We start from the raw sequence: 26,113 nt of genomic DNA, 5'->3' as shown, positions 1-26,113 counted from the left end.
AAGCTGGAGATCCAGGAAAGCTGGTGGTATAATTCAGCCCCAGTCCAAGGGCCTGAGAATCCATGGAACTGATGGTATAAATCCCAGTCTGAGGGTAGGAGAAGATGAGATGAAATGTCCCAGCTCAAGCAGCAAGGTGGGAGAATAAATGGGTGAATCCCTCTTCCTTTCAACTTTTGTTTTATTGAGGCCCTCAGTGGATTGGTTGATGCCCACCCATCCTGGAGAGGGTAATCTGTTTTACTCAACCCATGGATTCAAATGCTAATCTCATCCAGAATCACCCTCAGAGATACACCCACAAGCTATGTTTTTTTTTTTTTTAACATCTTTATTGGAGTATAATTGCTTTACAATGTTGTGTTAGTTGCTGCTATATAACAAAGTGAATCAGCTATATGTATACATATATCCCCATATCTCCTCCCTCTTGCATCTCCCTCTCACTCTCTCTATCGCACCCCTCTAGGTGGACACAAAGCACCAAGCTGATCTCCCTGTGCTATGCGGCTGCTTCCCACTGGCTATCTATTTTACATTTGGTAGTGTTTATAAGTCCATGCCACTCTCTCACTTCGTCCCAGCTTACGCTTCCCCCTCCCCATGTCCTCAAGTCCATACTCCATGTCTGCGTCTTTATTCCTGTCCTGCCCCTAGGTTCTTCAGGACCTTTTTTTAAGATTCCATATATATGTGTTAGCATATGGTATTTGTTTTTCTCTTTCTGACTTACTTCACTCTGTATGACAGTCTCTAGGTCCATCCACCCCACTACAAATAACTCAATTTCATTTCTTTTTATGGCTGAGTAATATTCCATTGTATATATGTACCATATCTTCTTTATCCATTCATCTGTCGATGGACACTTAGGTTGCTTCCATGTCCTGGCTATTGTAAATAGAGCTGCAGTGAACATTGTGGTGCATGACTCTTTTTGAATTATGGTTTTCTCAGGGTATATGCCCAGTAGTGGGATTGCTGGGTCGTATGGTAGTTCTATTTTTAGTTTTTTAAGGAACCTCCATACTGTTCTCCATAGTGGCTGTATCAATTTACATTCCCACCAACAGTGCAAAAGGGTTCCCTTTTCTCCACACCCTCTACAGCATTTATTGTTTGTAGATTTTTTGATGATGGCCATTCTGACCGGTGTGAGATTATACCTCATTGTAGTTTTGATGTGCATTTCTCTAATGATTAGTGATGTTTAGCATTCTTTCATGTGTTTGTTGGCAATCTTTATATCTTCTTTGGAGAAATGTCTATTTAGGTCTTCTGCCCATTTTTGGATTTTGTTGTTTTTTTTTTGATATTGAGCTGCATGAGCCACTTGTATATTTTGGAGATTAATCCTTTGTCAGTTGCTTCACTTGCAAATATTTTCTCCCATTCTGAGGGTTGTCTTTTCATCTTGTTTATGGTTTCCTTTGCTGTGCAAAAGCTTTTAAGTTTCATTAGGTCCCATATGTTTATTTTTGTTTTTATTTCCATTTCTCTAGGAGGTGGGTTGAAAAGGATATCGCTGTGATTTATGTCATAGCGTGTTCTACCTATGTTTTCCTCTAAGACTTTTATAGTGTCTGGCCTTACATTTAGGTCTTTAATGCATTTTGAATTTATTTTTGTGTATGGTGTTAGGGAGTGTTCTAATTTCATTCTTTTACATGTAGCTGTCCAGTTTTCCCAGCACCACTTATTGAAGAGGCTGTTTTTTCTCCCTTGTATATTCTTGCCTCCTTTATCAAAAGGTGACCATATGTACATTGGTTTATCTCTGGGCTTTCTATCCTGTTAGATTTATCTATATTTCTGTTTTTGTGCCAGTACCATACTGTCTTGATTACTGTAGCTTTGTAGTATAGTCTGAAGACCTGTATGCAGAAAACCATAAGACACTGATGAAAGAAATTAAAGATGATACAAACAGATGGAGAGATATACCATGTTCTTGGATTGGAAGAATCAACATTGTGAAAATGACTATACTACCCAAAGCAATCTACAGATTCAGTGTAATCCCTATCAAACTACCAATGGCATTTTTCACAGAAGTAGAATAAAAAATGTCACAATTTGTATGGAAACACAGAAGCTATGTTTAATGGGTCCCCTGTAGCCAGTGAAGTTGACATTAAGCATCACAAACTCTTAGGGTTTCTTCTAATTCATCCACCATATTAGCCAAGGCAAAGTGACCTAGAGAATTCAGAAATCCCAACCTTCACTGAATATTTCCATATAAATAAGGTACAAATAAATGGAGGTGGTGATTTCGGGATAAGTAATTTTGATATGTGTTTCAATTGTCTCCTGCTCACTCTTTTTCACATATGTGTAAATAATGTCATAACTTCTATATTTTCCCAGGTATGTCGTTTACCAACTTGGTTTCCCACACACATTATTTCATAACTTTAAAATTTACAAATGTTAGATACAGTCTTTGAACTCTTATGCAGCTCCCCCCACACGATCTCATACATGCATGCACACACATCCTCATTGTGATGTTTCTCACGTTGATGGAAATTTCACCCTGTGTTAAATATTCAGCAAACTGTCTCTGAATTCTACTTTCAAGGATAAAAAAAATCAGCAGACTTTTCCTTTCCTGAGTGAGCATTAATAGTTAAACCTATGGTATGGATGGGAGCCCAGTTAGTCCATTACCAGGTTTAATGGTTTTTGAAGGGATCTGTTCAGAAATCGTTATAGCTTATGGGGAAAGGACGAGACAGGAATATGTGACTGTTCTAGCATTGAGCATTTGTTAAAACATCCATTAATCAGGGGTTAACTTTCCTATTTATAATCATAAGCCACAATGCAGCTCACTGGAAATGAGCCTTCTTGTTAGAATTATTCATTTGAGAATCAGTCAACCACATTCTTCTCTGACATCAAAAAGGCTGAGAAAAGAGTGGGTGATTGCTCAGGAAATTTATGAGACCAACATAAGTATCTTTCACATTCCACACAAGAAATACAACAAATCCTTTGCTGACAAAGCTGTAGCCATTACAGATTTTATATTCCAGTTTACGGAGGAAGCGCTTCTTTCAAGCAGATGGCTTGTTTTATCACAGGAATTTTCTTGCAGGAGAATCACTTAGGAAAAACACTTCAAATAGATCTGGGTAGAATCCTGTCTCTACCAGCTAGAAGCTGTTTGACCTCGGCAAAGATAATTAATCTTTTTGAATATCAGTTTTGTTTACCTTTTAATTCCTTCATTTAACCAGTCATTTTTGTCATTCAACAAAGAGTTTTTAAGTGCTTACTATCTATCAGGAACTATGGTAGGCATTGGGGGTATAAAAAATAAAGAAAAATGGTTCCTGCCTTCAGAGTGAATAAGGAGATTCCTCTCTCACAGGTGATGTGTGCATTAAAGGAGAGAGAGCATGTATAAATAATCACCACTGTTCTGAAACAGCCTGATAATTATCTCATTTTCTTTTGCAAAGAACTTTCCATGGATTATCTCTTCTGATTTCCTCAGGCAGTGACTTTTAATAATAGACCCACCTACCTGATTTTAGCAAGATACAGGGCCACCCAGCTAAAGGCAGTTTTCGTGCATGGCCTTCTTTACAGCTGTGGATGGCAGTGTGACTAAGTTCTGGCCAATGCAGATAAGTAAGTGTGACATTTCTATCCTCAGGCCTTGCCCCCTCACAGAATGCATGAGCACGTGTGACACTCAGGTCTTTTCTCCTTCTCCCTGGCTAGGAGATGACAAGGAATTAGACTCAAGAGATAGAAGTCACAGAGGACGGCAAAGCCACGTGAGCCACACGGGACTGCTCTCTTTTAAACTGTCACTTCTACTTTAAGCTGCTGTATTTTGTGTTTCTTTATTATAGCAGCTTGGTCTGTACCTTAACTAATATGATATATATGACAAATAGAGTTCATACCATATTCATTGTCTTGAATCCTAGAAAGGACATCACTTGTTAACATTCATCACTGAAAAATATTTTTTTTAATTTATCTTTGAAACTACTACAGTATTATTTACATATCTCTCTAATTGTACTTCCCTACTTTATTATTTTGAGTTTGAGTTGAATTATAATAATTACAGTGCAAGAAAAATTACACTCACAAAGGAAAAAAATCTTAGTTTTTGTTGATAGCCCTATTTCAAGTAATGTCCAATAAAAATAAAATTCTTAAACAACAAAAGAATTAGAGCACGCTCTTTGGGATTTGGATTTACACCTTTATTATGTTTTACAATATTTTTAAATCCCTTTAATCTTCAAAGCACCCAGGTAGTTTTGATAATTGACGAAGTCTAGAAATGGTATTTGGGTAAGTCCTACTTCTATTTCTGCATTTATTTTTCAGACTTAATCTTTGCCTTTTCTGCAACACATAAAGAATTTCCAAAAATAATGGGTTGAAGTAAATATAACTCATACAAAAGAGAATATGTCTTTCAGCAGTGTATGTATATAGGAGTAAATGTAGAGCATAATACGATGCTTAGCTAATAGAACAAAATGTATAGAAACAAGTGAATTCTGCTGCATCCTAGTTGTTTCCTTAAGATGTTAATCACCTATTCCAGTGATATTTCTGTTTACAGTGTCTTTTGGAAATCTTTGTTGAGAAAGACTTTTAGAAAGTACCACATACTCTTTGGAATTCCTTCATTGACAAGAATTTTTTTATTGACAGGTTTGATGTAATATAATAACCAACAATGATTAAAGGACAAATATTATAAATAAGATGAACAACAAATTATAAACCAACATTTCAGATTTTTAAAAGTCTTAAAATGGCAAGATTATCTTTCTCTTTGCAGCTTGTTTAAAGTTTGTTTCTCCCTTAAATGATACATTCAGAATAACTAGGAGCAATTATCAGAGACATCTCTTGCCTTATAAATTATTTCAGGGCCAGGTCATCTCGGAAGAATCTCAATCCCCGTTCATAGTTTTCAAAGGGAGTGGGGCCGGTGAGTGTCAGAAGGAAAAGGAGTGGCTAACTGGAAACACGATTGTATTTCCTTTTATAATCTACAAAGAATGACCATTGTCAGTGTTATTGCAGGGGCACAGGAGTGGTGAAGTAAAATTTTAGCTGTTGGTTACACCAAGGTGATGGTTCTTGCAGCCTTCTGAGAGACAAAGTAGGCATTGACGGTAAAGTTAGGACCCTAGAGAAAGAAAGTAAACAAAACTTTAAATTTATAATGAATAGTTATAAAAGGTGACATTCAAAACAGGTCATAATAATAAAACAAATACCATTATTGAATGTTGACCCAGTATCTAGTTATTTTAAAATGTCATATCAACGTATTTTTTCTGACCACAACGCATGTATAGTTTTTCTTTTATACTAAGGCAAGATTGACACATAGTAAAATGCCCAGATATTAAAGATACAATTTCATGTATATTGACAAATGTATTCACCTATATAAACAAGGACCTAATCAGGGTACACATCATTTCCATCACCACACAAAGTTTCTGCACACCTCCTTCCAATAAACCTCCAATCCCTCACAGGAAACCACTGCCCTGATTTTGAGTAACATAGATTAGATTGGCCAGTCATAGAACTTCCTAAAGATGTGCCCTTATAATCTGTATTCTTTGGAGTCTGGTATCTTTTGCTCTCACTTAGTGTAATGTTCTCAAGATTCATCAGTATATTTTTATGTATCAATAGCCCATGTTTTTTCATTACTCAGATGGTATTCCATTGTGTGAATGTCATTATTTATGGGTTTTGTTTTTGAACATTTGACTTAGTTTCTGTTTTGGCTATCATGAATAATGTTGCTCTCAACATTCTGTAAAGGACTTTTTGTGGATATATGTTTTTATTTCCCTTGGGTAAATATCCGGGAGGGAGTTGCTAGATTGTATGGTAAGAATATGTTTAACTTTAAAGGAAATTGCTAAATAGTTTTCCAAGGTGGGTGTAGCATTTTACGTTTCAACTAGAAACACTGCATTCTTCTAGTTGCTCCATACCCTCACATTTGGTGCTGTGAGTGAAGTGGTGTCTCATTGTGTTGTGGTTTTAATTTACATTTCCCTTTTCATGTGCTTAACTGTTAGCCATTTCTATATCTTCTTTCTTTTGTGAAGCGTCCATTCAAGCCTTATTTACAACTTTTTTTTTTTTTAAAGTAAAGTTGATTTACAATGTTGTGTTCATTTCAGGTGTATAACAAAGTTATTCTATATAAATATATATATATATTCTTTTCCAGATTCTTTTCTGTTATAGGTTATTACAAGATATTGAATATAATTCCCTGTGCTATACAGTAGGTCCTTGTTGTTTATTTATTTTATATATGTGTGTATGTTAATCCTAACCTCCTAATTTAACTCTCCCTCCTTCCTTTCCCCTTTGATAACCATAAGTTTGTTTTCTCAGTCTGTGAGTCTATTTCTGTTTTGTAAATAAGTTCACTTGTATCATTTTTTTTTTAGATTCCACATCTAAATGATAGCATATGATATTCATCTGACTTACTTAGTATGATAATCTCTAGGTCCTTTCGTGTTGCTGCAAATGGCCTTATTTCATTCTTTTTTATAGCTGAGTAATATTCCATTGTATGTTTGTGTGTGTGTGTGTGTGTGTGTGTGTGTGTGTGTGTGTGTGTGTATACATATATATATACACAGCACATCTTCCGTATCCATTCATCTGTTGATGGACAACTTAGGTTGTTTCCATGTCTTGGCTACTGTAAATAGTGTTGCTGTGAACACTGGGGTGCACGTATCTTTTCAAATTAAAGTTTTTGTCTTTTCTGGATATATGCCCAGGAGTGGGATTGCTGGATCATATGGTAGCTCTATTTTTAGTTTTGTAAGGAACCTTCATGTTATTCTCCATAGTGGCTGCACCAATTTCAACATATATCTTAAATGAAGGTAATACCATTCACATTTCCAGATTTAAAAAAGACAAAGATAGAACTGAGAGAAGTCAAGAAAATTGCTTAAGCATATATATATCTTTTAAGTAGTCAAATTCATTTCTAACTCAGGTCTGTTTAATCCTAGTGTCACGGCCTTTCTACTCTCTCTGAATTCTTACCTTTTGGGGTGACATCTGTCTGGAAGGAAGAACTCTTGCCTTCTGAGCCTTGACCCTGAATGCTCAGTGATTCTCCCTGAAAGCGAGGCCCCTGGGAACTCACTAAGGTCATCCTACCGCGGGGTTCAGGTTTATACCCCTTTCAGTTTACATCTCTAAATGTTCTCCTCTGGCTACTTACCTTCTTCCCAGTTCTTACTAAACAAGGTGCTGAAGAAGGCCCAGCCTCACCACATGTATCTCCCCACAACTGGATGGGTTGCTATTTATCATTTCCCTTTGTTCACAGTCTTTCAGCAGAATTTTCCAGACATGCAACTGTATTACAATCTAGGTCAACGTAAAGCAATCATGTACAAAATTGTCTGTTAAAATCCAAATCTATACCAGTAATGCTATAATTCAATATATCTTGCTGAGATCAACAACTGTAATTTGCTTCTTATTTCACTGGCTTCCTGATAATGACAGCGTGTTTTACTTTTCCCATACATCTACTGTTACTATTAATGCAGACTTTTGCTTGACGTTGGATCAGGTCATTGTAAGTCCATTTGGTTTTGTCTAATTTTTTTCTCTTCCTCTTCTACCCCCTGAGCCCAAGGCAATCTGAGTGGGTAACTAAAATACCAGTTGATCTGCTTGGGAACTTAGGTCTGAAACTATATTTGTTTATGATCACTGGCCTAATGCTATATTCCTTGTGCCATTTTTCATTGGTAGTTATTATTTTTACCAGGTCTTTATTCTAACCTAACTATTTTGACTTCATTTCTTCATGGTTTATTAAAGCATGAGGTTAAAAATGAGTTCAAATTTACAGCCACCTTAGACTTGTCATTAATTTAATGTCCCTTTCCATTATTAACAAAGTTATTTTCCATGTGGACATATTTTCCTGAATCGAGTACATAGTCAGATGAGCGACAAATCCAAATTTTAGAGCACAGAATTGAAAAATTTGAGTACTCAAAAGTTTCATCAGTTGAGGCAGCTTTCTTGCCATGAGGATAGAAATCATTTAAGATATATACAAGAAATTGAATCAGATACAAGGCAAATGCTTAAATGTTTTACCTTCAGGTGTGATATATGTATGCAGCCTATAAAATTAAACTTTTACCCAGACTATAAAATCGTAGTAGGTACACTTAGTGAGTTATTCCACATTTGAAGAGAAAAATAGCAGCAAGAACCCTCAGACTGAATCTACTCCAGTTGCCCTTGGCATTGTCCACAGGACCTTAGTAACTATGGCAATACCATGGGAGAGAAAGATAAACAGAGCTTCTGTATCGGTGTGCTGTCCACCATGGAGGCCACTAGCCACATGTGGCTCTTTAAACTTAAACTAATTAAAGTTTAATAAAATGAAAAGAAATTAGTTCCTGGTCATGCTACTTACATTTTAAGTGCTCAACAGTCAAATGTGGCTAGTGAGTACCATACCATATAGTGTAGTTATTCAACATTTACATCAACACAGAAAGTGCTGTAGGACAACGCTGTTTTTACAGTACTTAGTGGGTTACTGTAAATGGAGCTTCATCTGAAGATAATGAAGAAAGCAGAAGCAAGAGTACGTAGAGAAATAACCACTGTAATTATGAATAAATATACACATAAATGTGTGCAGGCTGAATGCCACTTAAGTGTTTGAGTATTATCTATTTGTCATCCTGGGTAATTAAAGGTTAGCAATAAAATAACAAGACACATTATCCAGATGAAGGCAGGAACCTGAGTGAATATAGAAGCTGACAGATTGAGCAGGCTACTTTGATACTCGCATGTGTGCGTTCGCATGCACATACACACACAGACACACACACACACACACACATCTCAAACACTAAAAGGTAAAAAATTCCACTTGGGCTCTGCTTAACCTGAGCCATGGTAAAGTCCCCAAAATTATTTCTGTCTTGTGTCTTTCTTTCTACTTTTCCACTTCAAAAAAGAATGTAAACCATTTGGGGCCTCTTGCCCCTGATGTCTTACTTAATCTTTATCCTGCAGTGATAGGAAAGTGGGTAGACGCAAAAGTAGGACAGACCTGGCTTTGAATCTGAGCGCTGCTAATTAACAAGCTCTTTGACCATCACTAAGACTACATTCTCTCATCTTTGGAGTGGGGACAATCATTGTACCCACCTTTGGGTTAGATAAGCCTGATAAAGCCTGGCCACGTTGGTATCTGGTACAGCCAGTGCTAATAAACAAAAACTCTCCTCATTATACTGACATCTGCCCTTTTTCCTCAGCACCTCTGTATTCATATGCTTATTATTCTTTCTCTTTGTCCTCTCTTTGTATTTCTCTTCTACTTCCCAGTTCCCATCCTGTCTCCCAGAAACCCAGAAGAATTAGGAGAGTAAGGAAGAGAACCCCAGAAGCATAGAAAAAGGAGACAAAAATTAGTAAGAGAAGAAAGGATAGCAAATGTTTGTAAAAGGGAAAGATATGCTTCCTCTTTCAGTTCCTAACCAAAACACATTTTATTTTATTATTTTATTCTTCTATTTTTTCTTTATGCTAGGAGGTCAGTCTGACTGGCTTTTAAGCCAAAGTAATGATTTGTTTGCTGGAATTAACTAAGTGAACAGTATTTGTGTTTTTTATTAGTTGAGTCCTTAGATGGTCATACACTATATTCACCTTGTCTTTCATTTAATTCAATATTTCCTTGAGAAATATGAACGAAAAGAGGAAAACCTCTATGTTTGGTTATATTGTCTCTGATAATTTCCTCATGTAAAGCTTTGCTGAGAAATCATTTCATTAAGTGCCCCATTTGTAAGCTGTTTGTGGTGCTTTATAATCTAAGCATTTAATTGTTTCTCTGACTCTGAGGGCAGGCTGCCAAAGCACACCTCACCAACCAAAGCAGGTGACGAATGTTTATTCTGCTCTAATTGGTAACTAAAGTCTGCTCTGCATTATGGTCCAGAGAAAACCCCAGACCTTCTCATCCTGTTGCTATGGAGAAGCAAGTCTGGGCACATGGAAGACAGTCAGTGCTTCCTGTGTCTTCTCTGGCTGAGATGATTACAACTGGACCTCAGTCTCTCCATTACTAAAATGGGAATGATCATCCCCGCCCCAACTTCTTTGTAACATCTTTGAGATAACTGATAAAAAATTGTTTTTAAAGTCAGAGCACAGTACACATGAAAGTCTGCTTTTCTTAAATGTGATGGAAAATACCACATAAATTTGGTAGCGCTCATCAAGAAAGAGCCATCAACTCTAAGCAGATTATCTCTAAATAACCCCAAGACAGCTAGTTAACTCAGCGGGGAAAAAAAAAATAGGAATACAATTACTTGGAAGAGTATCTGGAGGGATGCAGTGCTTCCTCGAGGCTTAAAGAAAGTGTCCTCCATACTACAGATTTTTTATATACAATTCTTACACCATGATCAGAGCCCGGACCAGCCCGTCTGTTTTATCTGTGATGCCCCTTCCTCTCTATACCAAACATGACAGAAGCAGGAATTTTTCTCTCCTTTCTTGATTTCCTAGTCCCAACAACAATTTCAGCTCACTATGAGACTCAGAATGTAGAAGTCATTCTAGATTTTTCCCCTCCTCATTGTCCCTCCAAATATACCTACAAACTGTGTCACTCACATGCATCTTTTGCTCTTCATTTGTGTTCTACCACCTCAAGCCAGGCCTTTGTGATCTTTGCCTGGACAATTACAATAGTGTCTGACGTAGACCTGCTTTAAACATCTTTTCCTGGACTACATAGTTCTGGGGAATCAATATCTCTAAAAGCACAGTTTGAAACTTATTCAAAATGTTATTCAACTCACCATCTCTTATTCAGTGAAAGGCAAGGATAAGGGGCTGAGCTTTGGAATTAGAAATTCTCCCACTTACCTACAAAAAGTGGGTAATCGTTTATCCATTCAACAGATATTTGTTGAGTACTTACTGTATGCCAGACACTGGATTAAGGGAAGGATTAAATAAAATAAAGGATGTGAGATAGTTAACAAAGGGCCTTATTAGACATCCAACAAATGTTACTACTTGGAGGGGGATGGAGGAGGAGGGAGAAAAGGGAGAGGGAGGAGGAAAAGGAGGAGAAATTGTCAGTCTTCAAGTTTTGATCCTAATGTGCATGATTATACAACCACCATGTGGTGTTTACTTGTATTTGCTTATTCCACTCTCTCTCCTCAACCTTTCTTCATCAGAAGATTCAGCAAAACTGCCACCTTCTCGACAAAGCCTCTCTGATCCCAGAACACTTTGCTCTGATTTTTTTAAAACTTCCAACATAGCTTCTCTATTAGAAGATTCATCAAGGTGAATAAGGGCTTGTTTGTTTAAATCCTTGCATACCCTAGAAAACTTATAACCGTGTCTTACACACAGAAGGTGCTCAATGATAATTGATGAGCAAATGAACAAATGAATAGAGGAAGAATAACTGAATGTGAATATGCAAGTGAGAGGTTTCGTTGCACAATCTCTTTGGATTCATTTTTCATAAACCTACAGGTATCAGAATGTGTAGTTTGAGATCAAGAAATTTGAGTTCTATGTTCAGATTGATTGGGGGCTGCCATTTAACCTTCACTAAATAATATAGCCCTTCTGTGTCTCACATGTTCATCAATTCAACAAATATTTGTTAAATACTTCCTATATGCCAAGCAGGGAAACTTTCCCTATAAAGTTTATTTTTATCTGATTTCCCTCCTGGTGATAAACCTTGGTAGATTAAAGAAAATTTATGTTGATTCTCCTTTAGACTCAAATACTTCCTTACACAGACTAGCTGAGTATCTGGTACCTGCAAGACTGGTTAATGAACAAGTTATGTTATAATCTGACCATTCTTTGGATAGTGTTCATAGAATAAGAAGGAAGGAAAGAAGGAAGGGAGGGAGAGAGGAAGAAAAGAGGGAGGGAGGGAGGGAAGGAAGGAAAGAAGGAGGGAGGGAGGGAGGGAAGGAAGGAAGGAAGGAAACCTTCAAAGGGTGCTAATTAGATTAGCTATTAATTCAATTTGCAAACAAGTATATGTAATGAAGTAGAATTGAGTATTGAAAGTACTATATAAATTGCATCTTTCTTGAATATGAATTGCTCATGCTTTTAAGAGATCAATGCAATTGTCTGTGTTTGCTATCCACCCATTACACTTAATTAAATGGTTCAGGTCCAGTGGGGTCAGAGGTGTCCAGTAACATTTACCATCTGACAGGGATCCAGTGGTCTGTACTCTGTGCCTGGGGTAGCCCTGCTTCTCTGCAATGAGCAGGCATCTGCATTAGGAAAACACCTACCACTCTAATTTTCTATAATTGACTTGTTGGCAGTGCTAACAGAGGGCAAAAGATGTAGAGACATGAAGACTGGGCCCCGAAAAGCACTTGGCATTGATGGGGCCACTGAGTGAAGTACCTAATCTGTAATGAATAAAGGACTATGGGCTGTCAATCTAGCACATGCCAATGGCATTTAATTCACACAAAATATTAATTAAAAATGATGATGTTCTTCTTACTGGCTTTTGTTACCAAGTACAGCATCTTGGTCCAGCCCCTGAGGATCTGTCTGCAGGTTGTTTGATTCATTCCCTTAACCCCAGAGAGCCACATGCCTCTCACTACCTTCAGGCAAGCCTCAACAAAAGCTCTTACAATAATGGGTCTCTCACCTACCAAGTCTCTGCAGAAGGAGAACCAGAAATTCTCCCTACTGCCCATTGCTTGTCTTTATAACCCCTATAATCAATAAATGTGCATTTATTTCCCCTTTTTCCTAGCTACAAAGAAGATACTGGCCAGAAGCCATCTGTTTTGGATGCTCAAAAAGTTCTTAAGTATTTCTTTATCCTTCTTTATCCCATTGTGATGTATTCTATAGGAAAGGTTGGCCAAACAATGATGAAAATCTGATCAATAGTTTGAAATCTTTGGAATCACTCAGAATATCCATAATTAAAAATAATCCCCATGTGAACATCCACCAAAATTCAAGTTATCTCAGTAGGATTCAATCACAGTGAATTCAAATGAGAAAATACTGCTATATGTTATTTTTCAGAGGCAATTGATACATTTTCAAGCCTATATATCTGTATCATTTCAGCAAGTCAAAAAAATAAATTTACTATCATAATTGTCATTAAATGTATTCCTGAACAATGGGGTCTGACCATAATTAATGATTAATTCATTTGGAATTCATTATGATAATATTAAATGCGTTTAACTCATTTGCTGCTTCTAAAGAGGGAGAAATTCTAGGCAATTCTCTTGTGATTTACTGGTTTTAAAGTTTAAGAGCTCTGAGCATGTGCAGGAAAATAGCTCCACATTGCCCTCTAGTGGTGAGCTAGTAAATGACACTCTTCTTTTGTACGGGGAGAAAACACAAACCCTTGTTCTCCTTTGCTCCCATACACTCTCACAGCCATCTTTCCACCTCAGTACACACTTAAACGAGATGCTTCCATCACAATATAAAAGGGGATCAAAGCAATATAGTCCTATGTCCACTATTAACCAATAACCGAATAATATTTTTATTGTTGTTCAGGCTGATTCACTATTGGATCAAGTTTGACGGGGGTGTAAAAAGATTCTGTTGGTTTCCTTAGTAGATCCAGGTGCAGTTTGACAAAAGCACTATATGGAGGCCAGAGAAAGCCCAAAAGATGTTGAGTAGCAGGTAGAGTATGAAGAGCATAAAGAAGCTTCTTGGAAAAGGTAGACAGAAGGTGTTGTGAAGTTGTCTTAGGTCTTTTATTTCCTAGGTAGCTCTGTGTTACTTTACAAATGCCAGTGGACTTACCTGATCCTCAAATTACTGACAACAGCAGAATACCAGATCAAAAAGTCTTGAAGACCCCTGGCTCTAGCAATATACTTGTATCAGTAACAACTCCATTGTTGTTATGGCAACTCCAAAGGCAAATCTGTTTACCTTTCCTGAGAATAAGCCATTACCACTTTCTATTTAAATTGAAGCTTGGCCACTGTCAAGGTGTACCCAGGGTAGTTAGGATTTGTGGAATTTAGCAGTTAGTGTAATTCATTAATCCAACAGCTGGTAAATTATAAAACTCCGTACTCTTTGCTAGCATACCTTATACCATGGCTAGACATCGAATGGAAAAAGCTGCCATTACTCAGATGAGTAGAGACTTGATGGGCATCGATATTAGCAAGAGTCAGTATTGAAATGACAGTGACTTCACCTTTACTGTGGGGGGAGATTAAGAAATGGTGACTACTGCTTAGGATCCAGAGAGCAGCTAGATGAGGTAATTCAGATTGAGACAAAAATTCAAACCAGTAAAATGAGAATGAACCAGTTGAGTTACTTTTAATTTTTTTTAAATGAGAATAAATACGTACTCCAACACTGAAAACCAATAGTGCAGTAATGCTGCAGAGGCTTTTACAGAGTCGGTTGTCTGAGGAGGTATAAACTGGGCAGCTGGGAGGTGGGGACAGAGTGATGAAGGCATGAATTCAATGTAATGTGGACCAGGCTCACCACCTGGAAGTTTCAGCATCAGCCCTGAGCAGGAAGTTCAGAACTCAAGTCAGACATTCTTCCCTCTGAATTCCAGTCTAAACTGGAGAGGTCCACATAAAACAAGCATACTCAATAACCTTGCATAAAGGAGACCTGCTTTATTATTTTATATTTACCCTCTTTACCACATCATATAGTTTCTACTTGATTGCTGTTGATCTTATGGTTGACATCTTGACTGAGGAAGCCCAGACTTTATGACCTCTTCTTCCATGAATACATATATATTTGCATAATACATATATGTTCCTACATATAGTTGTATATGTAGGAATCTGAGGTTATAGACTAGTGGCCATGGACCTGGATTCAGTTCAGAGATATATTTTGTTTTGCCAACACAGGTTTATTTTCTTTCTTTGAATTATTTGCCGACATTTGAAAATGTGATGATTTCCCATAAAAATCTGGATTTCCAGAAAATTTGACAACACCAGGACTGCTCTCCATATGCTAATAACACCTGGAAGCTGAGTGGTGGCCCCGCTCCTTAGATGAATTACTTAGATGAATTCCTGTCCAGTATCCTCTCTCCCCTGTTGTCTCTCATACACTGTAGCCAAATATCTTTATCTATCTGTCTCTCCCTACCTCTCTCAGGTTTAAAAACAAAGACAAAAACAAAAATAAAATTCTAACTTCTAAGCATGTGAGTTTGGTATTCCTGATCTCTCTCTCACTCCCTTAATAAAGAAATACATAGACAAATGAAAATATACAGTATATGTATATTAGGTGAAACTAAATGCAGTTTCACCCAAAAGAAGTAATTTTTTATGGTTCGAACCTAATATAAATGTTTACATTGTAGTTGTATATATGTTTGAAATCAGACTTTGACTTCACTCCAATAACTATAAAGTATACTTTTCCTAGTAGAAAAGTATTTTGGTGATCTTCCTCACTGTATTTTCAATCTGTCCCATCTTTTTCCTGAGATGTTTTTTTCTTCTACCATCCTTCTACCTCTAAATCCTACCCATGCCCTTCAGTCCTAGTTCCAAGTTCAAGAAGTCTTTGATGACCCAATCCCTCACTAATTTTTTAGGCCTCTAAACTCATATAGCATTCATAAGTTGTATCACATACTTTACTGCTTAATTTTATGTAGTCTTTCATTGTTTTCTCTGCCCGGAATTTTGATTGTAACCTGACAACAGAGGTCCATCTTTTCCAAATATTCTTGCATCTCCAACAGCATTTAACACTTGTTGACTGATTACTTTCTTTTCGGTAAACTAAGTTGACAACATAAATCTAAAAAAGTAAATATCCCCTCTTGCAGGCGAAGCAATTCACTGAATAGAAGCCCTTCAACTGCATTAAATGTAATCTTATTTTATTCTTCTTGTTGTATTGTGGTTCTTGTGTCACTGTGGTTTGGAATCTCAAATCTTTAACGCTAATATTTAGGTCACATAAAAATTTCACAAAGGAAAATCCATCTAATCAAAGAACATTGTCAAAGATAAATTCATTCATTTTAAAAGCTTTTTTTTTTTTTTGTAAAATAAAACACAGACACAGAAAACCACATGTGACAAATGTATCACTTCATGAATTATTTTAAGTTAGAGTTCAACCTGTTTCTTTGCTCTGTTTCCTGCAAACTGGCATTTGGATCAAGAAGCTTGATCAGACTAAGTAGGTTCGATCCTTTTGGAAAGACTCCAGAGGGTAGTGTGTTCTTTCATTAGGAGGTATGTAATGTCTGGATTCTCTTTTTTATCTTAGCAATCATGAATGCTTAATGCACAGTTTCATTTGTTCACTGCGGCTGAAAAATAGCAATATTTGAATTTTATCATTTGTTTCTTATTAGTAGGAATAATACGGTAAAAGGATACTCCCCTCACATGCTGTTTGGTTACGCAGTGGTAGAGTTTATTCAAGAAAGACATGATAAACATTTGACTCTTTACCCAGACTTGAAGATAGTAATTTGGTTCCCTGTCAATCTCAGAAGTGACCAACTCTTATTATTCTTTAAAAAATCTTTATGAATTCACACATTCATATATATTTGTTAAGTTTCATTTCATTGCAACTTTTATCTTTATTGATGCTCAGACTGTCCTCACCTTTGGTCAGTGGAAAACTCTTCCAAGTTGATTTCTGAATCCATTTGACACAATCCTGTTAGTCTTTGAATGTTTCCTTTCTATTTGATATGTGAGGATGCCTCAGGCTCAATTGCTGTGTTTCCTGCCTCAGACTAGGAATCAACCAGTTCCCCAAGAAGCCTTTGTTTCTTGCAGTGCAAAATATTTTTTTCAAAATCTCAGTTTGGGTGCTAGGGATACCCGTTGTTATTGAGTCACTGTTTCTAGACATTTTCAGTGGACAGAATTAGAGATAAAATACCTTTTGAGTTTAAACTGATTTTTCAATTAAATTTTAGGAACACAATACTTCATCTTTTGTTCACACCAGGAATCCAGTTCTCAAGGACACAGGGTATGATAGAATTAGAATTTCTCCTGATAACTCATTTGCTCTATCTCATATTACATTGGTTTTAGAATAACAATAATAATAGTATCACCATCAATAATAATTATTGAAACATTTTTGCATATACTATTCATATTCTCCCTTAATTTTATCTTATGATTATAATATAGGTACAATATCAGAACATGTAGCCTTGCAAAATAAAATCTCTCCCTTTTAACCCTCAGTTAGTCTTAGTTCATTAAATTTATTGTTCACCAGTTAGCTATTAGGTCAGTATCTCACCTGGTCATTTTGAATGTCTAAAGCTCATTTTCTAGTGGATCTCGGGATCAGGGGAACAATATTCCCTGATTAATTGCAAGTTGATAACAGTTTGGGTGAGCCCTTTATATTTAGATCTAACTTTTGTTGACTGGAAAATCCTTGAGTCACATTTTCTTACCTTGAGTGTCTCAAAAAAATCACTTAAATTTCTTCGGGCACAATATGGTGCTGTCAAAAAGTCTGATAATAAACTAATTTTCCCTCTTATAAGTCATGTATTCTTTTTGTCCACGTGCCTAAAAGATTTTTTTAAGTCAGCAAAAAATTTCTTGAATAACATTTTTTCATCTATATTTGTTCTGTTCCCTTTCTTTGGTTTTTTTCCTCAAGGACAACTATTACTCCAATGTTAGCTTCCTTCTAGAATATTTGTCACTTCTTCCTGCATTCTTTTTTACTCCTTCTTCATTTACTTTTGTTTTTGTTTTCATTTTCTCCTTGTTGCATTTATTTGTTCATCTCATTGCACTTTATTTCTCAAATTTCTTTTTCACTTAGTGGAATTCTTTCTTGAGCTAGGCCACCCCATTCAGATTCCTTTGTCCCTTACGTGGAATTCTTTCTTGAGCTGGGCTGCCCCATTCAAATTTCTTTGTCACTTACATAGAATTCTTTCTTGAGCCAGGCCACCTCATTTCTGAATTTTTCCAATTCTGATTTATGTAACTCTTGCATATCTGGCTTTTTATTTTCTTAATGTTGTTTAGCTCGCTTTGAAACAGTAAATTGCAGGTTTGATCTGTTTTTCTCTTGTATTTTTGATCCTTTTCTTGTGTACTTGTCTATAAGAATGATAGTCTCCTCATTTTGTTTTGTAAGGAATTTAACCTCAACAGATTTTTGTTGCTCGCTTTTATGTGATTTGTTTACCTGCATTCCCAGAAGTTCAAATAGCTTTTCTAAATACACAGAGTTCCCTATCCTGTTGTTTTCCTTAGACCTGCACTCAGGGCTCAGCAAACTATAGCCTGTGGGTCAAATCTGGCCCAGGTCCTATTTTTGTTTGGGCCCCACTGAACTAAGAATGGTTTTTATATTTTTGAAGAGTTGTAAACAAACAAACATATGTGACAGAGACAAAGTGGTCTGCACAACTATCTTGGCCTTTTACAGAAAAGTTGGCTGAACCCTGTCACACACTAAAAACTATGGCAGTTTGCTTTCCAAGTTTTCATGACTATTCCTCTCTCCTACTTTGATCTGCACTTTCTCTTCCTTTCATGTCTATTGCTTCTGTCCTACTCATAAATTTTAAATATATTCTTAGTAGTTTGTCCCCAGTGTGAACCCTGTCCTGGAAAGGAGACTTCGTAGGTTAGTTTCAAGTATTTACATTTACTGTTCTTAAACTGGTCCATTGCACTTTCTAGCATTACTTGATAGTTATTTTAGAATTACTCTGTTTTCAGGTTTGTTGCTTCCCTCTGATTTCTCTTACACAGATACTGATAACATGCAGGTTCATGATAACATGTTGGTGGTTTGTCCACATCCACTTGTATCTTAGGGTGTGAGCATATGGACCTCATCACCTTGTTTTGTCATAAATGTCTAAATGCCTTTGGTTTTCTATCTAGTTCTTCTGTCTCTTTTTATATGAAGATTCTGGAAGATCAAAAAACTATATTGCTACCACTGCCACCTTCGTCCCAGAATCAAACTCACTCATTTTTTAACAACTGTTTGCTTAATTGATTATATTCAATTTGATTTCAGGAAAATGTTTATCCTGAGTATTTCAGTACATTAAATAAATCAACACGTTCATATTTTTTCTGTTTTTTCTCCAGAGTCAAGTTCCCATTATGTAATCTCCCTAAAAGCTTTTAACAATGCAGGAGAAGGAGTTCCTCTTTATGAAAGTGCTACCACCAGATCTATAACCGGTAAGCTAAGTAGTTAATCCTCTTGTGACAAAGTATTTGAATTATGGTGAAGAAAACAAACTAAAGTGAAACAAAACAAAATACACAGAAAAAAATATATGTAATCATGTCCTAAGCCTTATGTGTATATGTATACACACCATTTATTATTTTTTTGGTTATCAAAATTGAGAGGGATTCAGTCTATAAATTAGTACATAGAATTAGAGAACATAGATCTCTTATTCTGTCTTCTCCCAGTAGCTTCATGTTTTGGCATCCTGATATCACTCTTCATTCCTCTGGGCAGCTTGTTTCAAATCAGTGCAATGTAGACAAGAGGGTCTCTGCAAGAAAGGCCACCAAGTGCCTGAATGGACACTTGCTTCTTTGCAGAGGGTCCTTCAAGCTGATATGACAAGGATGAACTGACCTCACGGGGCTGGCTTGGATTTGGCTGCGTCACGCAGTGACTTCTTTCTGAGCTGGGCCAATAGGTCACCCCAACAGTGTCCAAGGCCTCTGCACATTAAAAGGATTGGCTGCTTCAAGGACTTCTCACCTCTAGGAATTGCTACGTGAGGTGGACTTGAAAGGTAGCACAGGAGAGAAACAGGGCTCAAGGAAATGAGAGAGGGATGGGTAAGAAAGTGAGACCCAAGCCATTTATGGAGCCTATTTGTGAACAAGGCTGGACCTACTCAGAAGTAGAATAAGTACCACCTCTGTGAGTCTTGTTCATGACCCATCACATGACCCAAAGTTACATGATGACCCCCAATAGCCTTATGTCTGAAATGTGAAAGTAAAACCCAAGAGTTCCATCCTTTTAATGAATACTTTGATCCTACCCCCTTTCAAAACCCACAACCCTCAGACCTCATTCAACTTATCAGCCATTTTCACCTGAATGAGAACAAAGGATCTGAGAGCAGGATTTCATAGCGAGCCCCAGAGAACATGCAAAATTACTGGGATGCCTGAGTATGAGTCCTGGAAGGTAGGAATAAATGAACATAAAATAAATAATGGAGTCCTGTGACTTCTGCTACCACCTAAATTTATGTGAACTTTGTACAGTTTGTTTTCCAAATCCAGAAGCTTCGTTCATAAACTTATGTTGAGAATTACAGTTGTAAACCAAATTCACAGTTGTTATGTGATGGTTTTTGGAGCACACCATCACTTTATTGCTTTCGACCAGATTTCCTTGTAAGGCAAGGATATTATTCCAGAGTCTCCTTGACTCTTTGGCTGCTGGTTTCAACATCTGTGGTCTGTCTGGAGTGGTATGCAAAAGCTTGGGTGCATGTCAGTATATTAATTTATCTGTGGAGACAGTATATATCTTACATTGTGTTATCAAAGGACTCATGGCTCCCCAAAAAAGGTAAATAAGAAATATTACCCTAGAGAATATTTACTATCAAACGTGTTATTTCTAAATATAGAGAGATGAGGCAATTAGAGGGCCAGGATGGAAACTACAAGATAACATGGTGGAGGGTGGCTGGGATTTCCTCTTCCCCTTATTCTCTTACTCTGCCAAAGTTTCTTTGAGAGATAGCAGCCACTTTGGCTGTGCCCGTCCTTCCCATAATGTTTATTCAGTAAGCCAGCTCTTTCTTGCCTAGGATTAAAGATGGTAAAGAGTCATTGATTTGGCTTGTGATCAGACCACACAAAATTGTACCATGGTCAGTCTTTTAGAACTCTTATTTTCTTACCAAAACTAAAGCCCACAAAGAAGGAACACTAAGATGACCCCCCAAAAGTCAATTTTTGAGCAGAAACTAGTAGTAATAGCGATAATAGAGTTCAGATAAGCTGAAGATAGGTTGCTCAGAAAGAACTATTTGAGGTGTTATTAACTTCTTTCCCCTGAGCATTTGTTGTCATTCTTTAATTCTTAGCATATGGCATTCCCGGAGTGGTTTCTAAAATACCAGTGATCCATAAGACAATTTTTTCCTGCTATGACTAATCCAAAGGGATCTGAGAAATAAAATAATACTGAAAGTTGGAAAACGTGTGAGGAATTTTCTTATTGAAGAAAAGTCAATAAGGGGTTGGAGAGGATGAATAAAACCAGCCCTTTCCACATCCCTGCCTAGATGTGGCAGATTTATTTTACTGTGTTTTCACATGTCATGGAGAACAAAGGACAAATAAACAGAATCAAAGGTTTAGATTCTGTGAGAAACTCTTTCAGTAAATGTGTCCAAGGGCTACATAGAAGATATTTTCCGTCTCTGAGCTTCTGCAAAGTATTCCCATGAGCAGTCTTGGAAGAAGCCAACATAAAGTGATAAAAAAAAAAAAATCAGAGGCAGTAAATGCATCAGGCTGGAGTAAGTATCAGGCTATGGTGCTTTCCAGATGGATGTGCTCATAGATGCTGCTCTACTCTGGACCAGATCTCATTCGGAACATATCAGTGTTAGAGCCAAGGAAAGTTTCACTAGGTCAAATGGGCAGGTTGTTTCATTTTTTTTGCTGCATTTTTTGCAATTTTATTCCATATTGTTGTAAAAATAAGACATTTTGAGCCTGGAGAAGGGAAGAGAGCAGGGGAATAATGAGGTGTGTTGTTTGAATTTGTTTATTCTCATTTGTTTTATAAATGTCTAAATGAAGTACAATTGTGTTACTTTTTTAAAAAGCTTGTTTTGAACTTCAGTATGTTGACCATACGCTTATATGTTCTTACCAAAACAACTATTAGGAATTGAATAGGTTTCTCTTTTTAGCAAAAGGTTTAAAGCTATGTTTTGTATTTTTGTCTTTTTTTTCACTCTTTTGTGTATTACCACTGAAAATCAGTGGTATATAAGGTACCCAGGAATACGAGGGGAAAAAAAACTGAAAAAAAAGTTGTTTATCAGCAAAATAACTGCTAAACAGTTAGTGTTTAGCACTAACTGTTTAGGCACCTGGTGGTACCTAAAAAACTACCTAAACTACCTGGTGGCCCAGTGGTTAAGAATCCGCCTGCCAATGCAGAGAACATGGGTTCGAGCCCTGGTCCGGGAAGATCCCACATGCTGCGGAGCAACTAAGCCCATGCGCCATAACTACTGAGCCTGTGCTCTAGAGCCCATGAGTCACAGCTACTGAGCCCGCATGCCACAACTACTGAAACCCGTGTGCCTAGAGCCCGTGCTCCACAACAATAGAAGTCACCACAATGAGAAGCCTGTGCACCGCAACGGAGAGTAGCCTCTGCTCACCACAACTAGAGAAAGCCCGTGTGCAGTAACGAAGACCCAACGCAGCCAAAATAAATAAATTAATTAATTAAAAAAAAATGTTTAGGTACTTGGTTTAGGTAGTTTTTAATTCAACTACCCAGTTTCTGACCTGAGAGGGGAAGATAATTAGCAATACATGTAGCATATATTTAGAGCAGTGCTTGCCACCTGCTACTAAGTTCTGCTTTGTTGGAAATACCGTAGTGTCTGTACTATCCAGTACGGCAGGCATGAGGCTCATGTGGCTGTCAAACATCTGAAATTGACCAGTGCAACACAATAAATGAATTTTAAATTTTATTTAATTTTAATTAATTTAAAGTTAAATTGTCCATTTAACTAGTGGCTATTGTATTAGCCCAGCTCTGGAGGAAGTGGCAAATAGAATGACAAGCCATGAGTGGGGGAAAAAAAAAAAAAAAACTCCTCTAAAATAAGCAAGAAACACTTGGCCAGGTTAGACATTTTTGAATTACACAAGTTCGTAGATATATACCAACAAACAGCATTACTTGAAATTTAGGGATGCATTCTGGAACTGAGACTCCAAGAAACTCAACAACAAGTCATGAAAAACATACTTTTCTAAAATCCAGAAATAACAGGATTGAGTATTACCGTTTCTTAAAGTAGAATCACGACTTTTCAAAATGTTATATAGGGTACCTGTGAAAGACTGTAAAGTTAGTATAGGTGTATCAACAAAACTAGATTAAGCAAAGAAACAACAGATAGGGTAGCATGAATATGAGTTGATCTAAAAGGAGTTTGTGATTGAGAGTAGTCCTCCCTTGTGTATAGCATTCTTCCTGGTAAGTCAGCTGTGAATAGAAACAAGTCGAGTGAGGCAGCACCTGCTCTAGTTTCGCCAAAAGGTTCCACCGATGCGCCAGCCTGATGACAGATTGCGATCCTCCTGGAGGCTGCAGTGTCTTCAGCTGCCCCTTCATCATTTCATAAATCCATTTGGGTTTAAAGGAGCCCTTAATAAAAAGACGCGTCAAAGGAAATACAAAAAGCCTGGGCTCTGTCATTAAATTTTAAACACATATTTTTCTTTCTCTCTCTTTCTATTGTTTTGGTTTTTTCTTTTCTTGGTCTTCCTTTTGTTCTGTTTTTGTTTTCAGATTGTATAGTTTGCTCCAAAGACCACAGCCCAGTAAACTACTAAATAATTCATTGGAAAACAGTGATGAGTAGGGGGTAGACATTTAAAATTCAGTGGACAAAGTGAAGTAATCATCAGAATCAGCCCGCGGTCTCTATACTGTATTTAAAAATATAAGCTCTGTATGTTTACTGCTTCAGATACTCTACATTTTAGTACGTCTCATCTCCCCAAATGCCATCAAATGCTCAGCTTAAGAGCTCATCTTGTTTTTTGTTAGTGAGGATACATGTTATATGATTTCAAGGAAAATTTTAGCAGATTTAAATGTCTTAGGTAATAAATAAAAGCCTCAAAACTGGACTCCAACTGCAGCCACAAAATAGGGTCCCCTGATTCTGACATCCCCAGCGTAAAAACAAATATAAGATTTTTCTAGAGAATCTTATGAAACCACACACATCATTATGCAGATTCTGTTTGTGTTATGGATGTGTGTACCTCAGCATGTGTATATCTCAGCACAAATCTCATCAGGTTGTAGGTAGTTCATTCTGTCTCCCCACCCAATAATATGAAGTCTTTCCATGGAACTTAAAATTTTCAAACAAGGAATGTAGATACAGAAATGCCATAAAAAACTTAATTACTCTGTGAGAATGTGGGTAAAATGGACACTTCTACACTTTCTCTAAGAATTTCAATCTAACCAAACCATGTGCTGTGTAAACCTAATTATCACATCATTGAACCATGTGGACCACAGACTTGGTCTGGCTTTGTGCAGTCATAGCCATAGACAGATTGCTGTAGACCTCAGGGCCCTTTGGTCTTTTATCCTTTGTTTGTTTCTTACCTAAACAATATTTATGCAGATAGGATCTAAGCAATAATAAATGCATTAGAGATAGCAAATCAAGTTAGAGAAGGAGGAGAAAAACAAATAACAAAGCAGATATTAGGCAGGCATTTATTTCCTTTGCAGGAGGAAATAAACCAGACACTCCTTAGTACTTTGTTATTTTAAGTTATCTGCATAGTTATAAAACTGATGAATTCTATACTGGATCTTTTAAGAAACAGTGTACAACATTCCAAGAAAAAAATGGACTTTTAAAATATATAACTAGAAGTGACAGCCACATTGATAAAACCACTCTAAGGAAATGAGTGCATTATGGAAAATAGTCAGTTACTTTTGTAATCTAGCAATACTGTTTCTAATGAGTTTTCCGATTGAATTAATTGTATTTTTTTCTGTTCTTCTCATGTTCCCTTTCATCATTATTGCCATGCATTTAACTCATTGTGATGTGTTGCCACTGATGTTTATTTTTTTAACTCTTTTATTTATGTATTTATTTGTTTGTTTCATTTGGCGGGTTTTTAAACCCAGATCCCACTGACCCAGTTGATTATTATCCTTTGCTTGATGATTTCCCCACCTCGGTCCCAGATGTCTCCACCCCCATGCTCCCACCAGTAGGTGTACAGGCTGTGGCTCTTACCCACGATGCTGTGAGGGTCAGCTGGGCAGACAACTCTGTCCCTAAGAACCAAAAAACGTCCGAAGTGCGACTTTACACTGTCCGGTGGAGGACCAGCTTTTCTGCGAATGCGAAATACAAGGTGAAGTTCGAATTGATAGTATGAAATTTCACATGAACTGTCATTTGTATAATACATTGTTTTAAATGCATCCTGGACTGTCATGAGTCATTTTGCTGCAGTGACATGAAATGGAAAACAAAGCATTTTAAGAACTCAGTATCTAAAATTGGCTTGGGAATTATTGTGTCTTAGGAAACAATTCTAAGGCAAGGTAGAAAAATGTCAAGAGCTGCAAAATGTTATTCGAATTCCACCAGATGTTGGGTTTGTATAAATAATGTGATTTTGTACAAGCGAATGCCATTTTCTTTTGAAAATAGCAGAGCTCTACATTCATTTTGGGGACAGATTTTGGTGTTTTTCTTTTCATTTGGAATCTAGATTTACGCCAGAGGCACCCCTATTAATGTTAGAGAGACCCATCTTATAGTGAATATGAAAAGGAATACATGATGATTTTTTTACACCATCCTTAGATGGTGAACACACTCTAAGCCATTAACATCTACTTCCTCATTTAGCCTTGAAACACCCGCAGGTGGTCAAGAAAATCCACAATGCACACTCCCCTTTAATTAATATGAATTAGACCAACTCCCTTATTGTTGTCCTATCACTGAGTCATCTCACAACCCCCCTAAGAGCTCCTTAGAGATACATATTTGAGCCACTGTCATGACTACCTTCAAATCTCTATCAGCCAGCCTCAGCAACTCCAACAAATGGTTATTTATATACTGGAACGATTTTGTTACCTCTTAAGCCTACCACATGCTAGTAGTGTATATAAACAATACACAAATGTAGAATAAAATGAGATCAACAAGTAATTATTAACC

The 26,113-nt window shown here is 36.9% G+C and overlaps 1 protein-coding gene across 1 annotated transcript in view; it reads left to right on the top strand.

Annotated features, from left to right (window-relative positions):
* Positions 1-26,113, top strand: part of DCC (DCC netrin 1 receptor) — a 1,191,297-nt gene that overhangs the window by 1,026,867 nt on the left and 138,317 nt on the right. The window contains exons 16-17 of the mRNA XM_057527412.1: positions 19,230-19,325; positions 25,060-25,292. Of these exons, the coding sequence (XP_057383395.1) occupies positions 19,230-19,325; positions 25,060-25,292 (329 nt within the window). The remainder of the gene's footprint in view (positions 1-19,229; positions 19,326-25,059; positions 25,293-26,113) is intronic.

The sequence above is a fragment of the Balaenoptera acutorostrata genome, chromosome 13 (assembly GCF_949987535.1).
Source record: "Balaenoptera acutorostrata chromosome 13, mBalAcu1.1, whole genome shotgun sequence".
NCBI classification, from domain to species: domain Eukaryota; kingdom Metazoa; phylum Chordata; class Mammalia; order Artiodactyla; family Balaenopteridae; genus Balaenoptera; species Balaenoptera acutorostrata.
Note: the sequence above shows the minus strand (reverse complement) of the source record. Positions and strands in the feature narration are given on the sequence as shown.